The sequence below is a fragment of the Echiichthys vipera genome (assembly GCF_963691815.1).
Source record: "Echiichthys vipera genome assembly, chromosome: 1".
NCBI classification, from domain to species: Eukaryota; Metazoa; Chordata; class Actinopteri; order Perciformes; family Trachinidae; genus Echiichthys; species Echiichthys vipera.
The window spans coordinates 22,515,805-22,529,056 of record NC_139826.1 but is presented as its reverse complement, the minus strand read 5'-3'; the positions used below and the strand labels follow the sequence as shown (position 1 = coordinate 22,529,056).

Below are 13,252 nucleotides of genomic sequence, written 5' to 3'. Positions count from 1 at the left end.
TTATTTACAGCTCAGTCAATTACTTGTCAGATGAGGCCAATTTGCCTTTACATAATTAATAACCTGAAGTCTGACCAAAGACATAAGAGGAATACAACTGTATTTATTTAAGGAAATATCCGTCAGATGAACAGTACAGTTTCCCAACTTAATTGCAACACATTGCGCTCAAAAAAGCCACATTATCAATTAAAACAAAGATAAATATGACAACAGAAATTCACAGGCTGAAAACACAAACACTTAACAGAATAAACAATGGGGAACTTTCTCCAAGTCAAGACATAAATTAATACAAAAAGTCTTCCTTATACATACACACGTTAAATTCAGTTTTGCAGTGAGCCAGCTGGTACAGCAAGCATCACACTGCATATTAAATATGTAGCATTTTATCAGTTATCAGTGCAAAAAAAACAGAAGAAGAAGATGAAAACTCAGTTGGAATGCATTGTTATAGTGGTGGGTTTTAAACATCCTCCTGGCAAATGTGATGCGTTATATAAAGACGTGTAATGTAAACTTAATTAATTGTTTTTGTAAAGCACTGTTGGGATAGCGTGAGGTAAGTGTGTAATGTGTATGTATCCTTAATTGCAGATCCTGCGTGGGTCTCAGAAGGGAATTGACCAATCAGATTAAACCAGCACACTGCTTCTGTCTGCACCTGTGTCGTCAGAGTGCCGAGGCCCAAGAATATTCAGGATATTCAGCCGTACTGAGATGCAGTGAGTGACTAATACAACTACTACAAAAACAACAACAACAACAACAACAACAACAACAACAACCACCGTAAACTGTTAAACACTTCCTTCTCTTGGTTTGACCAAGTTAGAGAGGCACACATTTATACTCTCGCACACATCAGATCCAGTGGTTCTACTAAATGAAAAGATCAGTAAGGTGTCAGGATGAATGGTGTACGGGGGGTGGATCGTGGCTCCACTCTCTGGATTTAAACATCTTTAATAACTTTAAATGCATAGAAACAAAATCTTGTAAAAACATATAAAATTACTTCAACTGTTAACACATGTAAACAAACCTATCACACACATTTTTTCTAAATTTAGTTTAATAGCCTCAGGCTTTGTATCTAAAACTTTTGACAGTTTAACAATAAAAAGGTCACTAATCTGTAATTTCTAGGACAAGCCTGTTTTTGCTAATGTAAGACTTAATGTGATACTCCACCTAAATCTATTATGTGATTATGTATCAGTGGCTGTTAAACGGGGGTAGTTTCCTTCTTCAAGGTCAGTTTCAATGGTTAAACAGATTACCATTGGTGAGTTTTCACTGTGGCAAACAGGTACCAAACCTCTGTATATTATAATTATAATTTATAAATCCTAATAAATCCTTTTTTCTGAGGCACATTCCACTTCACCTCCTTTCATATGCTCTCTTTGTTCTAGCTAACATTTCCTAAAAATATTTTTTTAAATACCACATTTGTGTTGGACTATCATCCTCGTTGATGCTTCTTAACGTAGTGTATATATATATATCTGGAAGTAGTATATTTTAATGAAAAGATTACTGAACATCCTGAACATAACAGAAGTGGTTAAGATACTTTACCCCTCTATGAAAACACATCCCTACGTACATTCACTTTAGCAGTCATGAATTGCAGCTCAGTATAGCCGCTCTGTCTGTGAAGAAGGAAACCACCCTACAGTCTACAGAGTGTGTGATACTCAAAAGAAACATTTATTTTGAGGGGCAATGCTACAAATTAGACTTTTCATTATTCACTTTTCTACATAGCTTATTTTTGATGTAATCCCTGGTCTCTTATGTCTGCCTCGGCATGTCACAACATAAAAACCCACAAGCCCCATCTTGCAATCTTTACATGTATGCGTATTGTTACACATTCCAAAAAAATAAAAAAATAAAACTTAACTCACTGCACAGCTCCATTACTCTTATTCTGAATTTTACAGAGGCTGAGCTCCTATGCAGCAACATTTGAATTCTGCCAGTCGCCACACTGCAGACAATAAAAGTGTTTTGTTAGTCAAATCATGCTCATGCTTTGATATTCACATTCATGTCAAAGGTAAACATTTCCTTTCAGAATAAGGTGCTATTCACACTGGGAATAAATTAACACCAACATACAGCTACATTTTTTTTATGTACAATAGAGTTTTAACTGACTATACACTTAAAGGTGGCTTTTAATTTGAGCCAAATAACTAAATTTGCAGCATGGCTCAACAATTGATCATGATGACCCAAATGTAGGTTGTTGGAAGAAAGTAATATGCTTTTGCAGCAGCGTAACTTTGTTTTAATAGCAATGACGCCGAGTCTTGTCTTGTCATCTCTAACTCTGGCAAACGCTTTAACCACTGATGTGATGAAAAAAATAAATACTAAAAGAGGAAATGCCTGGTTCTTAAAATATAGACGTGTAACCAGACAAGTGGCTTTAAGTGTTAATAAAGAAAATGGTCAGATATCCACCAAGAGGTTGTTTCTGACTCCCAAGGAATTTTGCTCCTGGCCAATATTTGACATAGGCGTGGTGCCTGAGGTGACGTATACTCACCTTATTTTTCCAGGAAATTTGCAGTCATGACTACATGACTTTAATCTTCAGTAAGAATAAAGACTTTTTGACATGGTACAGGTAACAAATGTGTAAACGGGGCACAGGTAGATTTTGTCACAGCTATCGTGATATTTTAAGTTGAGAATCCGAATAATGGAGCTGTGGTTAACACACTTAGTGTACAAACAAATCATAACTGCAAGGGTACAAACATCAACGACACAGTTATGTTTTCTAAAGCAAAATATTCTGTTTAAAATTCGACTGAATGTGAAAATGCAAAAAAGTAGTCATGGGTAATGTAAACTGCCTCAGCAGCTAAATTAAAGGAAAGCCATTCAGAGCCAGGTCTCGTCAGACACATGTAGTAGTTGCACTGGGTGTATAAATATGTTTAGTTCTTGTTTCTCTGCAGAGCCTCACACAGGTTGTGATTTGGATCTGGCTCCTGACTCATGATCTCAACACACTCCCATTCTCCACTACAGCTGGAGCGTTTTACCGCCTCGACCACCGTCTGCACATACAGACCATCCTCAAATGTTGGTGCCATGGCAACAGGTCCTCGGGCCCATGACCTGCGCTCCTCGTGAGCCTTAAAAGACTGTCTCAGTGCCTTTACCATGGAGCTCAGTCCTTGCAGGTGAGGCAGGGGCATCTCTTTCACCTCTGGTCCTGCCCACCCACTGTCGCCAAGCAACAGCTCCTCACCTTTACTTCCATTGTGTTGACCATACAGCTCTGTCCCCCTGGCAACCAGTCTCCCAGTGGATCCAACTACCATAACCTCATGCACAAATGACCCTGGCATGTTAAAGTTCAGGGTCACAGTGCAACACACACCACCAGAGCTAGAACCATTTTCACCCATCAACATCTGAAAGAAGCAAAAATCATCGCTGGTGACGCGGCGGATGCCTCGGATCAAACCATTTTGTTGTACAAAAGTCCGCAGTAGACCATGAACACGATGGGCTCGTGCACCGGTCAGGTAACCTAAAAGGTCAATGATGGAAGAGCCGACAGTGTGCAGACCGCCTCCTCCCATCAGTTCCTCACATGTCCAGCCGTACAACTGATCCAGGAGGCTGGGGCCATAGACGCGGACATCACACACCTGCATTTCGCCAACATATCCCTCCACCAGTAGCTGGCGCATTGCCACAAAAGCTGGCAGAAAGCGCAAGGTATTACCCATAATGCTAAGCAGCTGTGGGTAGTATCTGGCAGCAGTCACCATCTTGAACGAATCCACAGCAGTTGCCGCTTTCTCACAGACAACATTCTTACCTATACCTACAGGGAGAGAGAGGGGTGGGGGTGGGGGTATGGGTTATTATTGTTCAGATAAAAAATTAATTCAATGATCTCTGAGGCAAAGTGAAATGAGACTACTAGGATTTTACATTTCAAGAATACAATCTCGCAAATCTCCTGCTCCCACATAAAACTCTTTTTATGATTTTTGCCACAACAGCAACATAAAGGTTAATTGATTTCTTCATAGGAATAATCTTTTATGTTGCAGTTGAGGATGTTGAGCATCTACTTAACTCACTATGGTTCTTAGAGATTCATACACAATTGATGTTTTACATACACTCAGTTGCTACCTCCACTTATATCAATGCAGGCAGAAGAAAATAAATTATAGAAACAGTTAACTGCTCATTGCTGTATTAGACTTTATTGTTTTTTCTCTAAGTGTACCTTTAAAATGGCAACAGTGTGTATATTAAATATGATTTGAAGGGGGAGTGTGGACTTGGTGTCTCAGTAGACAGGGACTCTATGGAGTTGATGGTCTCAAATACAATTACTGCCAAGTTCCTGAGGTTTGGTATGAATAAACAAAAAGTCAACATTCTCCTGCAACCACATGTGATAGCACAAAGGGTGTGTATAGCTTTTATGTATGGAGATTGGCGGCCTTCAGTTCCCCTTGTAAGTAGTGCCGTGGATAAGTCGTTTGGTGGGGACACACTCAGGAAGTTGCAACTAAAACAGGAAACTGAGGTCAACGCTCAGGAATTCCATCAGATACAGTAAGTTAAATTTATAGATCTACTCTCCTCTGATACGACAATGTGTTGATTATGTTTGCTTCAGTGTGGTGGCAACAAATGTAAGATGTTTTAAATGTCTGTCAGTAAGGTTAGTTTGTGTTTTCCCCCCCTAAAACTGCCACATTCCCTGTGGTCACAGATATGATCACCATCAATCACATCTCAAGGATAAACCCTGAGAGATACGTTATACAAGAATGCAGTCGTTTTCATTATGCATCTTTTGATGAATACAGTCATAACAGTCAAACATTTCAAATCTTTTCCAGAGCTGACCTGCCACGCCCATCTGGGCCAGGTCACATTAGCCGTTTGTATAACTCTAAGTGGAAACTGGAATTATTTGAGTGTCATCATTCATATAACCCCCAATATTCAGAATTTTTATATGTAAAAGAAAGTTAATTATCCACTAATATTCTCCAACTCTTTTTAAAAACTTTTTTTGCAGTATTTCTTATGGCTTGAACTGGAGTGCCTACATGTCTGTAGGATTAGCACAAATGTTTTGTGTAAAAGTGTTATACACTTTAAATATGCCCAAAGGTTTTGGACAGGGCAGCCAGACAAGAGGAAAAAAGTCTGCAGTTTAGTAAAGTGTACATGTGCTTATGATCGCTTACCCAGTGCTTTGACAGCAATCTGCCTTGTCATTGAGGGTGGAATATAGATGCAAACAAGGTCGACTTCTTGGTGCAGCAGAACGTCATCAGATCGGCTGGTGTGAAACGGGATGCCCAGCTCCTTTGCCAAGCTGCACGCTTCCTCTTCACTTCTCCCCCAGAGTGCATGAACCTCGAAGCCTTCAGCTTTCAGCAAAGGGACCAGCACTCGGGCTGTGCTGCCTGTGCCAAAAACACCAACTCCTGGCAACATGGCAGCGCCACTCATTGCGACCTTACGTGTTTACCATGGCCAGCCTCAACGACATCCCAACAGCCTATGATTCACTTGCCTTTCAAGGTCTTGACTGTTTGGCAATCAAGGAGAGCTTATTGTATCTGTAAAAATAAAATAAAAGACCAATGAAGCTATGTAACAATGACTAAATGAATGCGAATGAATGTCATTTTATGTTGTTTCCATAAAATACATAAACTTAAGATAGGCAATAATGACCTTGCGTGTAAAAGCATTCATTGGTCATTCAGCAAAAGTAGTTAAATACGTTCTGTAATGCAGGATTTCAGATCAGACATTAAGACATTTATTCTTCACATGGCTTGTTACAATAACCAACAAAATGGCTTGTCTCATAGCATAATATCTACATTATTCTCAGTGACTGTACCAACAAACAAGACAAACATGTCCAGTGGAGGTCTAGACCAGTTTTCCCATCAGCACAATCCAACAGCTACTTACATTGTGTCCTGCTACATAGTTCACATGCCATTCCACGGATGTTCCACACCCACCGAAAGTCAACGTCACCTCTCCCTTTGTAAAAAGTGCAATTTATGTCTGTGCTTTCAACCGTATCCAGGTTAAATACTTATTGAGTGGCATTATCCAAAAATGTGAGCACCAAACAGCTGAATTAATCAACAATTGATCTAAATAACATGAAATATCATTGGGTTAAATATGAAACATGTAGCTCAGCTCACCTGAGGCCCTCCCAGCTCTACACTTCCTGATCTAACTGTTATGGACCTGCGACTGTTGAGTGAGTGGATTTCATTCACCATTCAATTGCTGTTAGTGGGCTTGTGTGGTGGGAACACCTGCCCACAGTATCGTCCATTTTTAATAAGGAAGGTGGTGGTGGTGAACAGCTCTTTCATGCCTGAGCTCTAATGAGGTTGTTAAAAGACAACAAATGTCCATTTATAATATTGTGAATACGTATTTACAGGAGCAGATATGACGTTAACACTAGAGTAGGAGCTGACAGGAGCTGACAGTGTGTCTCGCTTGTTCTCTCTGTAGCCAGAACTGTTCAACAACAGATTGACAGAGGCGTGTGTGTACCTGTGCACCTGCATACCCTATGTAACCTTTCACAAAATAACTTTTTCATACTGCATACTGCGCCTCTGGGCGATAACAGCATGGCTAAACACACATATTTACAAGGGTGACAGCAGGTGATGCCTTACTGTCTCTCTCCCACACACACACACACACACACATACATACATACATACATACATACATCACTCGACGTAACCCAGCCGTGCTGAGTTGCTGTCGGCTGGTCAGATAACAAAGCCATGCTGCATGAAATGACCGCTGTCCCGGATCAATATTTGTAAATATATATATGTATATATATATATATATATATATGAATATATATACACTCAGTGAATATATATATATATATATATATATATATATATTTTTAGGATACAAAAAAACTTGCAGAAAGTGTCCACTTCCTTAAGGTGTATATAATCCGGATGGCTAAGGTCCACACACGCACACTGAGCTAAGTTAGCTAAAATATGTTACTATTAACGTCCGCTAGCACGTTCAGCTAGCCGGGGCCATAACTGAAAAAGCTCCACATATAAGACGGTACTTTACAGAGTTAATATCTAAAGTTAACTTATCTAACACTCTAGGTAAACTAAGTATAAAAAAACAACCCATAATGACAAGTAACATTGCCTACCTACTGTCTTTATCAGGACAACATCAGCGGCGGTTAGTAGGTGTTCAGCCGGGCGCTGCCCAGTTGCTAATGGTAACTTCAGTAGCAACGGCAGGACTGTGACGTAACTGTGGGAGGGGCCAGAGGTGCAGCAGGCTGGAGACGCGTCACCACCGCAGGAGCAAAAGAAGCACACTTTACTAAAATGGGATTCAATTTATTAGTTAAAAAAGTACCAATACACATACTACTCATTGGAACCCCCTCTTCAATGACACAGTACAGTAGAGCTTGTCCCAATTAATTCCTAACAAAATTAGAGAATTACATCTCAAGCTATTATATAACAGCTACCCTACTAAAGCATACATATCTACATTTTCTGACATTGATGACAGCTGATCATTCTGTAAAAAAAACTACAGTGAGGTATCACTTTGATGATAAAATTATTATTTTTGGCCCCTTCTCTCACAATACTAAATGTAACATAATTAATCTCTTCATATTACTAGGAAAATCCCATTTACATAGGGCAAAATGTCCAAGGCAACCCCTCCATTCCCATTATGTTTAATTGAATTGAAAACATATTATGAGTCTCTGTCATATGTTGACTCCAACAAAAAATGTTTATCAGCTATTGAATTTATTTCAAATTACACTCAGTGAACCTGTCTGCCTTCATATCTTGCCCTAATATTTGTTCTTATATAATTTCAATGTGTGCCTTTGTCATGTCTTGGAATGTCGTTTTTTTGTTCCTTTTACAATTGTTCATACTATTTGATGATAAATAAAGCCTGTGAATGTTCTCATTTGTCTAGGTCATCGTTATCCCCAAAGCAATTTCAGTCAAAAGCAACTGGACTTGGTTATTTGTCTAGGAAGACGTTTCACCTCTCATCCAAGAGGCTTCATCAGTTCATGTACGCATCTGACCAGGCTGGGACTGTTAAAAAAGTTAGCAAAGGAGCAAAAGATGTAATTTTCTACTTTGAAAGCAAAAACAAAACATTACATTGGATTATCAATGTATTACTTCTACATGGAAGATTCCACACCCATGAAGCTAAATTTTCAAAATCTCGGCCAACCTTTAATCTGTTCAAAACTGAATTTCATACACAATTATAACATGAATTTGTTGTTCTTTGCATTATTAACACAGTGAATAAAAGATGTCAACTCATTTGTAGAACATGTCGCCCTATTATGTAGTTCCCTTTCATGTTTATTTTTTCTCATGACTGTAGGACTGAATTAGGAACCCAATATAGGCCAATGAACCTATTTCTGTTAGACTATTTCAGAAAATAAATACAATTTAAGTTACATTTAAAGTAAAACTTCCAACTGAAGCCTAACACAAACTCTGGACTTTGTATTATTACTGATAACTGACTCATTATTAACTTTCTTCAGTTTCGGCAGCATGAGCCACAAAGATTGAACTGTGGTGCTGTAATAAAACCTCAAAATGCCATAATCCCGTCTTTAAGTATTTAGTAGAGACTGAATTGTGAATTTTGGTGAATATCTTTGTCATTAAATAGTATGTCTGCTACCAAGATTCATTTCCAGTTTTAAATCCAGCTTCTCGCCATGAAGCCAGGTGGGGAGATAGCCACACATTAATGTGCTATAACCAAGTTTTTGAAAAGCATAATGATCTGTCAAATCCTGTTTATGTGTGTGCTTCACAGATGACACGCTGATGTTGACATTGGTGGACTTTTTCAGCTTTCCATTTGCTGGTCTCAGGGAATACCAAATATACTTTGTCAAATAAAGGATATTGGAGCAGAACGCTCCAAAACGGTAGAGTTCAGTTTCATAAAGCAAATTTTATGTTTTCCATGGTTTTTCTTGGAATAATAATGATACTACTACTACTACTACTACTATTACTACTAATAACAATAATATAATGTGATTCTCAATGGACTTTTCTTTTCAAAGTGTTGGTAAGAATGTAATTTGCACTCCAAAAAGATGTGTTTGCTGATGTGCAGAGAAGTGTCATGGATCAGTGGATTATATCCAGATGTGTCTGAAAGGTGGAGAAATGATTGTATGGAGATGATGGGGAAGATGATGGGGCTTAGAGCATAAATCCACAACCCTACAATTCAAAATGAAACATCCACACCAGTTTATAAGTTTGCCCGGCATCTTATGGGGAGATTTGGAGCACTCCCCTGTGGTTGTCGCCACAGACTCGGTGGATAAAGGTGACATGCATGACTCTACAATGTACTGTTTCAAAAGGCAAACTGAGAACTGAATATGGACACATATTTCACCCTCCATGGATGCTTGATATGAAAAAAATAAAAATATACCATGTAATATTTTCCTACAGTGCCTTGCTTTGCTATTAGTACATATGATGAAGGAACATAGCAAATGATATCCTCAATTTGAATAATAAGTATTAATGAGGCTCTATATTTTACAGTATCCAAGATTAAAACTACACTGTTTTCATATCTCAAGATATCTCATACATGCCGTATGAAGCACAAACAGTATGGACCATGCCAACAAAATGGTATAATCTGTTTTTTTTTTTTATTTAATGAAAAACCATTCAATATTTAATTGCATTTTCCCTTTTGTGAGTGGATATTGAACATTTATAACTTGGGTTTATGTGTTTTCACGATGGGATAAGGACATTAAGCAGCTTTATTAAGACTCTCATAATTTAAAGGCCCTACACTACACACCCATGGTCCACCGTCACGTGTTTTTATTATGTTGCCTAAATAGACCTCTTTCCAGGACTTATTAATTCACAGAGTTTGGTTAGGTAAGTAAGCAGGTGGGTGTGCAGAGCCATGAATAACCTTTTTATTATGCATGAAAATCACATCTGCGTGCAAGCAGATAATTTAAGCATTGGCCTACGAAACATGACTATTAAACACATTAATAACATTTAACACCTTTCAACAACAAGGTAATTCAAAGTGCTTTACATAAAACATTAAAAGCACCAGAAAGAAATACATATAAAAAGACATTTAGATATAAAAGGAAATTCTGATATAAAATGACATACAGGTAAAATAATTATAAAAAAAATAAAAACCAGCAAATCAAACAAAAATAAAAGAATATCAAAGGAATAGAAAGTGCAGTCCAGCAAGCAGTTAATAAATTGTTTTGTTGACTGAAAGGCAGCACTAAACAGAAAAGTCTTCATCCTTGATTTAAAAGAGCTAAGAGTTGCAGCAGACCTGCAGTTTTTAAATAACTAAATATAAATATTGTAGTTTGGAAAGAGCGCAGGGCTGCAGTTTTTTAATAAGTAAATATAAATATTGTAGTTTGGAAAGAGCGCAGGGCTGCAGTTTTTTAATAAGTAAATATAAATGTTGTAGTTTGGACAGAGAGCAAAGCTGCGTTACCCCACACTGACCAGCAGGGGGCGGACGTTTACTGACGGGGCCTCGACGGAGAGCGCAGGGGATTCTGGGACTTTTAGTTCTCAGTGAAGGACGGTTGGCCTGATAACACCGCGAAGAACAAAACAAGACGATTTACCGCCGAAAATACAACATCAGCCTCGGATTCAGCACAAGATCCAGCTGCGTGTCCTCCGAGCCTGGACGGGTCCGGGCGGATCCGGCCCTCGCGCGCAGAGAAGCGGCTCACTTTGGTGAAAATAAACAGGAAGTTGTTAGCGTTGTGGGACGTGTAGTTCCGCTCGTAGGCCACTGAGCTTTGACAACAACGCATAGAATAAAGAAACAACAATACAAAACTAAACTTCACCTGAAGACTGTGCTTTTTTAGCCTTCTGTGGTGGAGTAAACATGCCCGGGTTCACCTGCTGTGTCCCCGGCTGCTACAATAACTCGCACCGGGACCGGGACCTGCGCTTCTACACGTTTCCCAAAGACAGCACGCTGAGGGAGCTGTGGCTGCGGAACATCTCCCGGGCCGGGGTCAGCGGTTGCTTCAGCACCTTCCAGCCCACCACGGGACACCGGGTGTGCAGCGTGCATTTCGCCGGCGGGAGGAAAACCTACAGCATCCGAGTCCCGTCCCTCTTCCCTTTGCGGGGGGTCAACGAGCGCAGGAGCCGGCGGGGCAGAGGCAGGAAAGCGGCTCCTGCCTCCGTCGCGGCAGCTACCTCCGGGATTGTCATCACCAATGTGGTGGGCAGCATTGCGGAGGGAGCCGAGGGCAACGCAGGCGGCGAGCCGAGCGATGACGGCATCACCGTGGTCCAGATAGGCCAGAACGGGGAGTACCTGGGCACGGCGCGGCTGCCGGCGCAGTCAGAGGGGACTTGTTACACGGTGCCGACGACCGCCGATGTGACCGACGAGCTCACCGCCGACGACTCCCCGGTGGAAGCCGCGTCCCAGCCCGTGCAGTACGTCAGTGTGACCAGCAGCCCGCTGGACCACTCGTACTCGCTGACCACCGGCACCACGTCCGCCGAGCTGCTGCGGAAACTGAACGAGCAGCGGGACATCATCGCCCTGATGGAGGTGAAGATGAAGGAGATGAAGGCGACTATCCGCCAGCTGCGGGTGGCCGAGGCCAGGCTGCAAGAGGAGGTGCGGGAACGGGACCGGCTGCTGTGCGGAAACTCGGCGAATTTAAGCGTCCGGAAGAAAATCTGATGGGGGCGGACATCACCAGGAGGCGAGCCCGTTACAGACACTGGGGCTAAAGACAGTAGAGCCAGCCCTGTTTTGTACAAAACTACGAGCGATGACAATTTATTTTCAACAAGTAGAGCGGACTTTTCTTAGGCCGGATGTTAAAAAAAAGTTGACAGGTTAGTTTATGTAGCTTGAATTAATAACATAATACTCTACACAAACATCATTACTTAACACCGCTGGCCTGCAGCCCAACCAAGGTCAGCTATAGACCTTTATTCATTCAACAGAGACTCATAGTTTGCACTGACTGAAAGGTTAGATAGGCTTACACATTTATAAGCAGACTGATGGTGCTCAAAACTGCCTAGTTGCATATAAAGTTTTTTCTCTTCCAGATTTCTCTTTAAAAGTTTTTATTTCCTTTCTGATCAATTGAAATTAGGAGGTTATCGAGCGGGAAACATTTCATAATACATTTGCAGAGGTAAATTGTGCCAAGATGAAGTACTTTCTATAGGATTTTTTTTTGTAAAAACAAAACACTATTCTTGGAACACTTATGTTCTTAGTCAATGAAATTAAACTCTACCATGAGATGCCTTTTAAGGTATTATTGTTGCTGAAAGTGAAATTCCAGCGTAAAATCATCCCAGGGTCTTTTTCGACAAATACACTCATCAAATAAGCCATCGAGACATTTTTTTCATGTATAAACTATTAATGGAGAAATCCGGTAAAGTCACTAACAGCCGGACGTGGCTAACACTCATTAGCTCGGGGCAGTACGGTGAAGGCATCAAAATGGATTCTTTAACCACTAATACTTGCTTATTTGATAAGTGCATTTGCTGAATAGACCCTGGGATGATTTTACGTTGGAATTTCACTTAAAAAAACAAACTTAAATTAATTTCTTTAAACTTGAAGGGGCGCTCAGATCCGAGATGTAACTGTGTTACATGATGTTTCTTAAAGACATCACCAAGTTACATTTGCTCAGCTTTTTAGAGTTTAGGAAAGTCTTAAGAAAAGTACAAATAAAACAAATCCTCAAGATACTCCACAGGATATGCAACTTGAACACATTTGGTCCAGAGCTTCTTCTGCTTGTTTTAGTGTGCTTCGTGTGTGTGACGCTTCTCCACACAGATGTTTAGCAGCTGCATTTCTCTGTCCTGTTCAGGAGTATTCAGCGCGGGATCTTACATACATTTCTGATTAGTGAGCTTGGTTCAACAGCTCTACTCTGCTCTCATTTTGAAGTAAATTTAATTTTAAAATATTGTTGCTGATTCATGCTGAATAATTTCTGAATTCATGAAATGTGTCCTGATTTTGAGTCAAGTAACATTGGGTCAGAAGATCCTGCAGTATTTTCTTTAACCTTTAA

General features: G+C 40.1%; 2 protein-coding genes across 3 annotated transcripts; one reads left to right on the top strand and one right to left on the bottom strand.

Annotated features, from left to right (window-relative positions):
• Nucleotides 1-214: 214 nt before the first annotated feature.
• On the bottom strand, nt 215-7,311 carry gfod2 (glucose-fructose oxidoreductase domain containing 2). 2 transcript variants are annotated; one of them, XM_083926277.1, is made up of 3 exons: nt 7,260-7,311; nt 5,259-5,636; nt 215-3,865 (listed from the first exon to the last, which is right to left on the bottom strand). In XM_083926277.1, exons 2-3 carry the CDS (start codon nt 5,524-5,526, stop codon nt 2,964-2,966), a joined length of 1,170 nt encoding a protein of 389 aa, XP_083782403.1. In that variant the 5' UTR covers nt 5,527-5,636; nt 7,260-7,311; the 3' UTR covers nt 215-2,963. The 2 variants fall into 2 exon arrangements, with proteins under 2 accessions (XP_083782403.1, XP_083782402.1); XM_083926276.1 differs by having other exon boundaries at nt 7,256-7,292.
• A 3,438-nt stretch (nt 7,312-10,749) lies between these two features.
• On the top strand, nt 10,750-12,378 carry thap11 (THAP domain containing 11). The gene has a single exon (XM_083917234.1). The coding sequence runs from the start codon at nt 11,059-11,061 to the stop codon at nt 11,875-11,877; it is 819 nt and encodes a 272-aa protein (XP_083773360.1). The 5' UTR covers nt 10,750-11,058; the 3' UTR covers nt 11,878-12,378.
• The last annotated feature ends 874 nt before the right edge of the window (nt 12,379-13,252 follow it).

Bases quoted from the DNA above. Each gene is read 5' to 3' on its own strand.
- gfod2 (XM_083926277.1), bottom strand. From the start codon at position 5,526: ATGAGTGGCGCTGCCATGTTGCCAGGAGTTGGTGTTTTTGGCACAGGC. The intron at 3,866-5,258 runs GTAAGCGATCAT...CTCTCCCTGTAG, and splicing joins GATTGCTGTCAAAGCACTGG to GTATAGGTAAGAATGTTGTC.
- thap11 (XM_083917234.1), top strand. From the start codon at position 11,059: ATGCCCGGGTTCACCTGCTGTGTCCCCGGCTGCTACAATAACTCGCAC.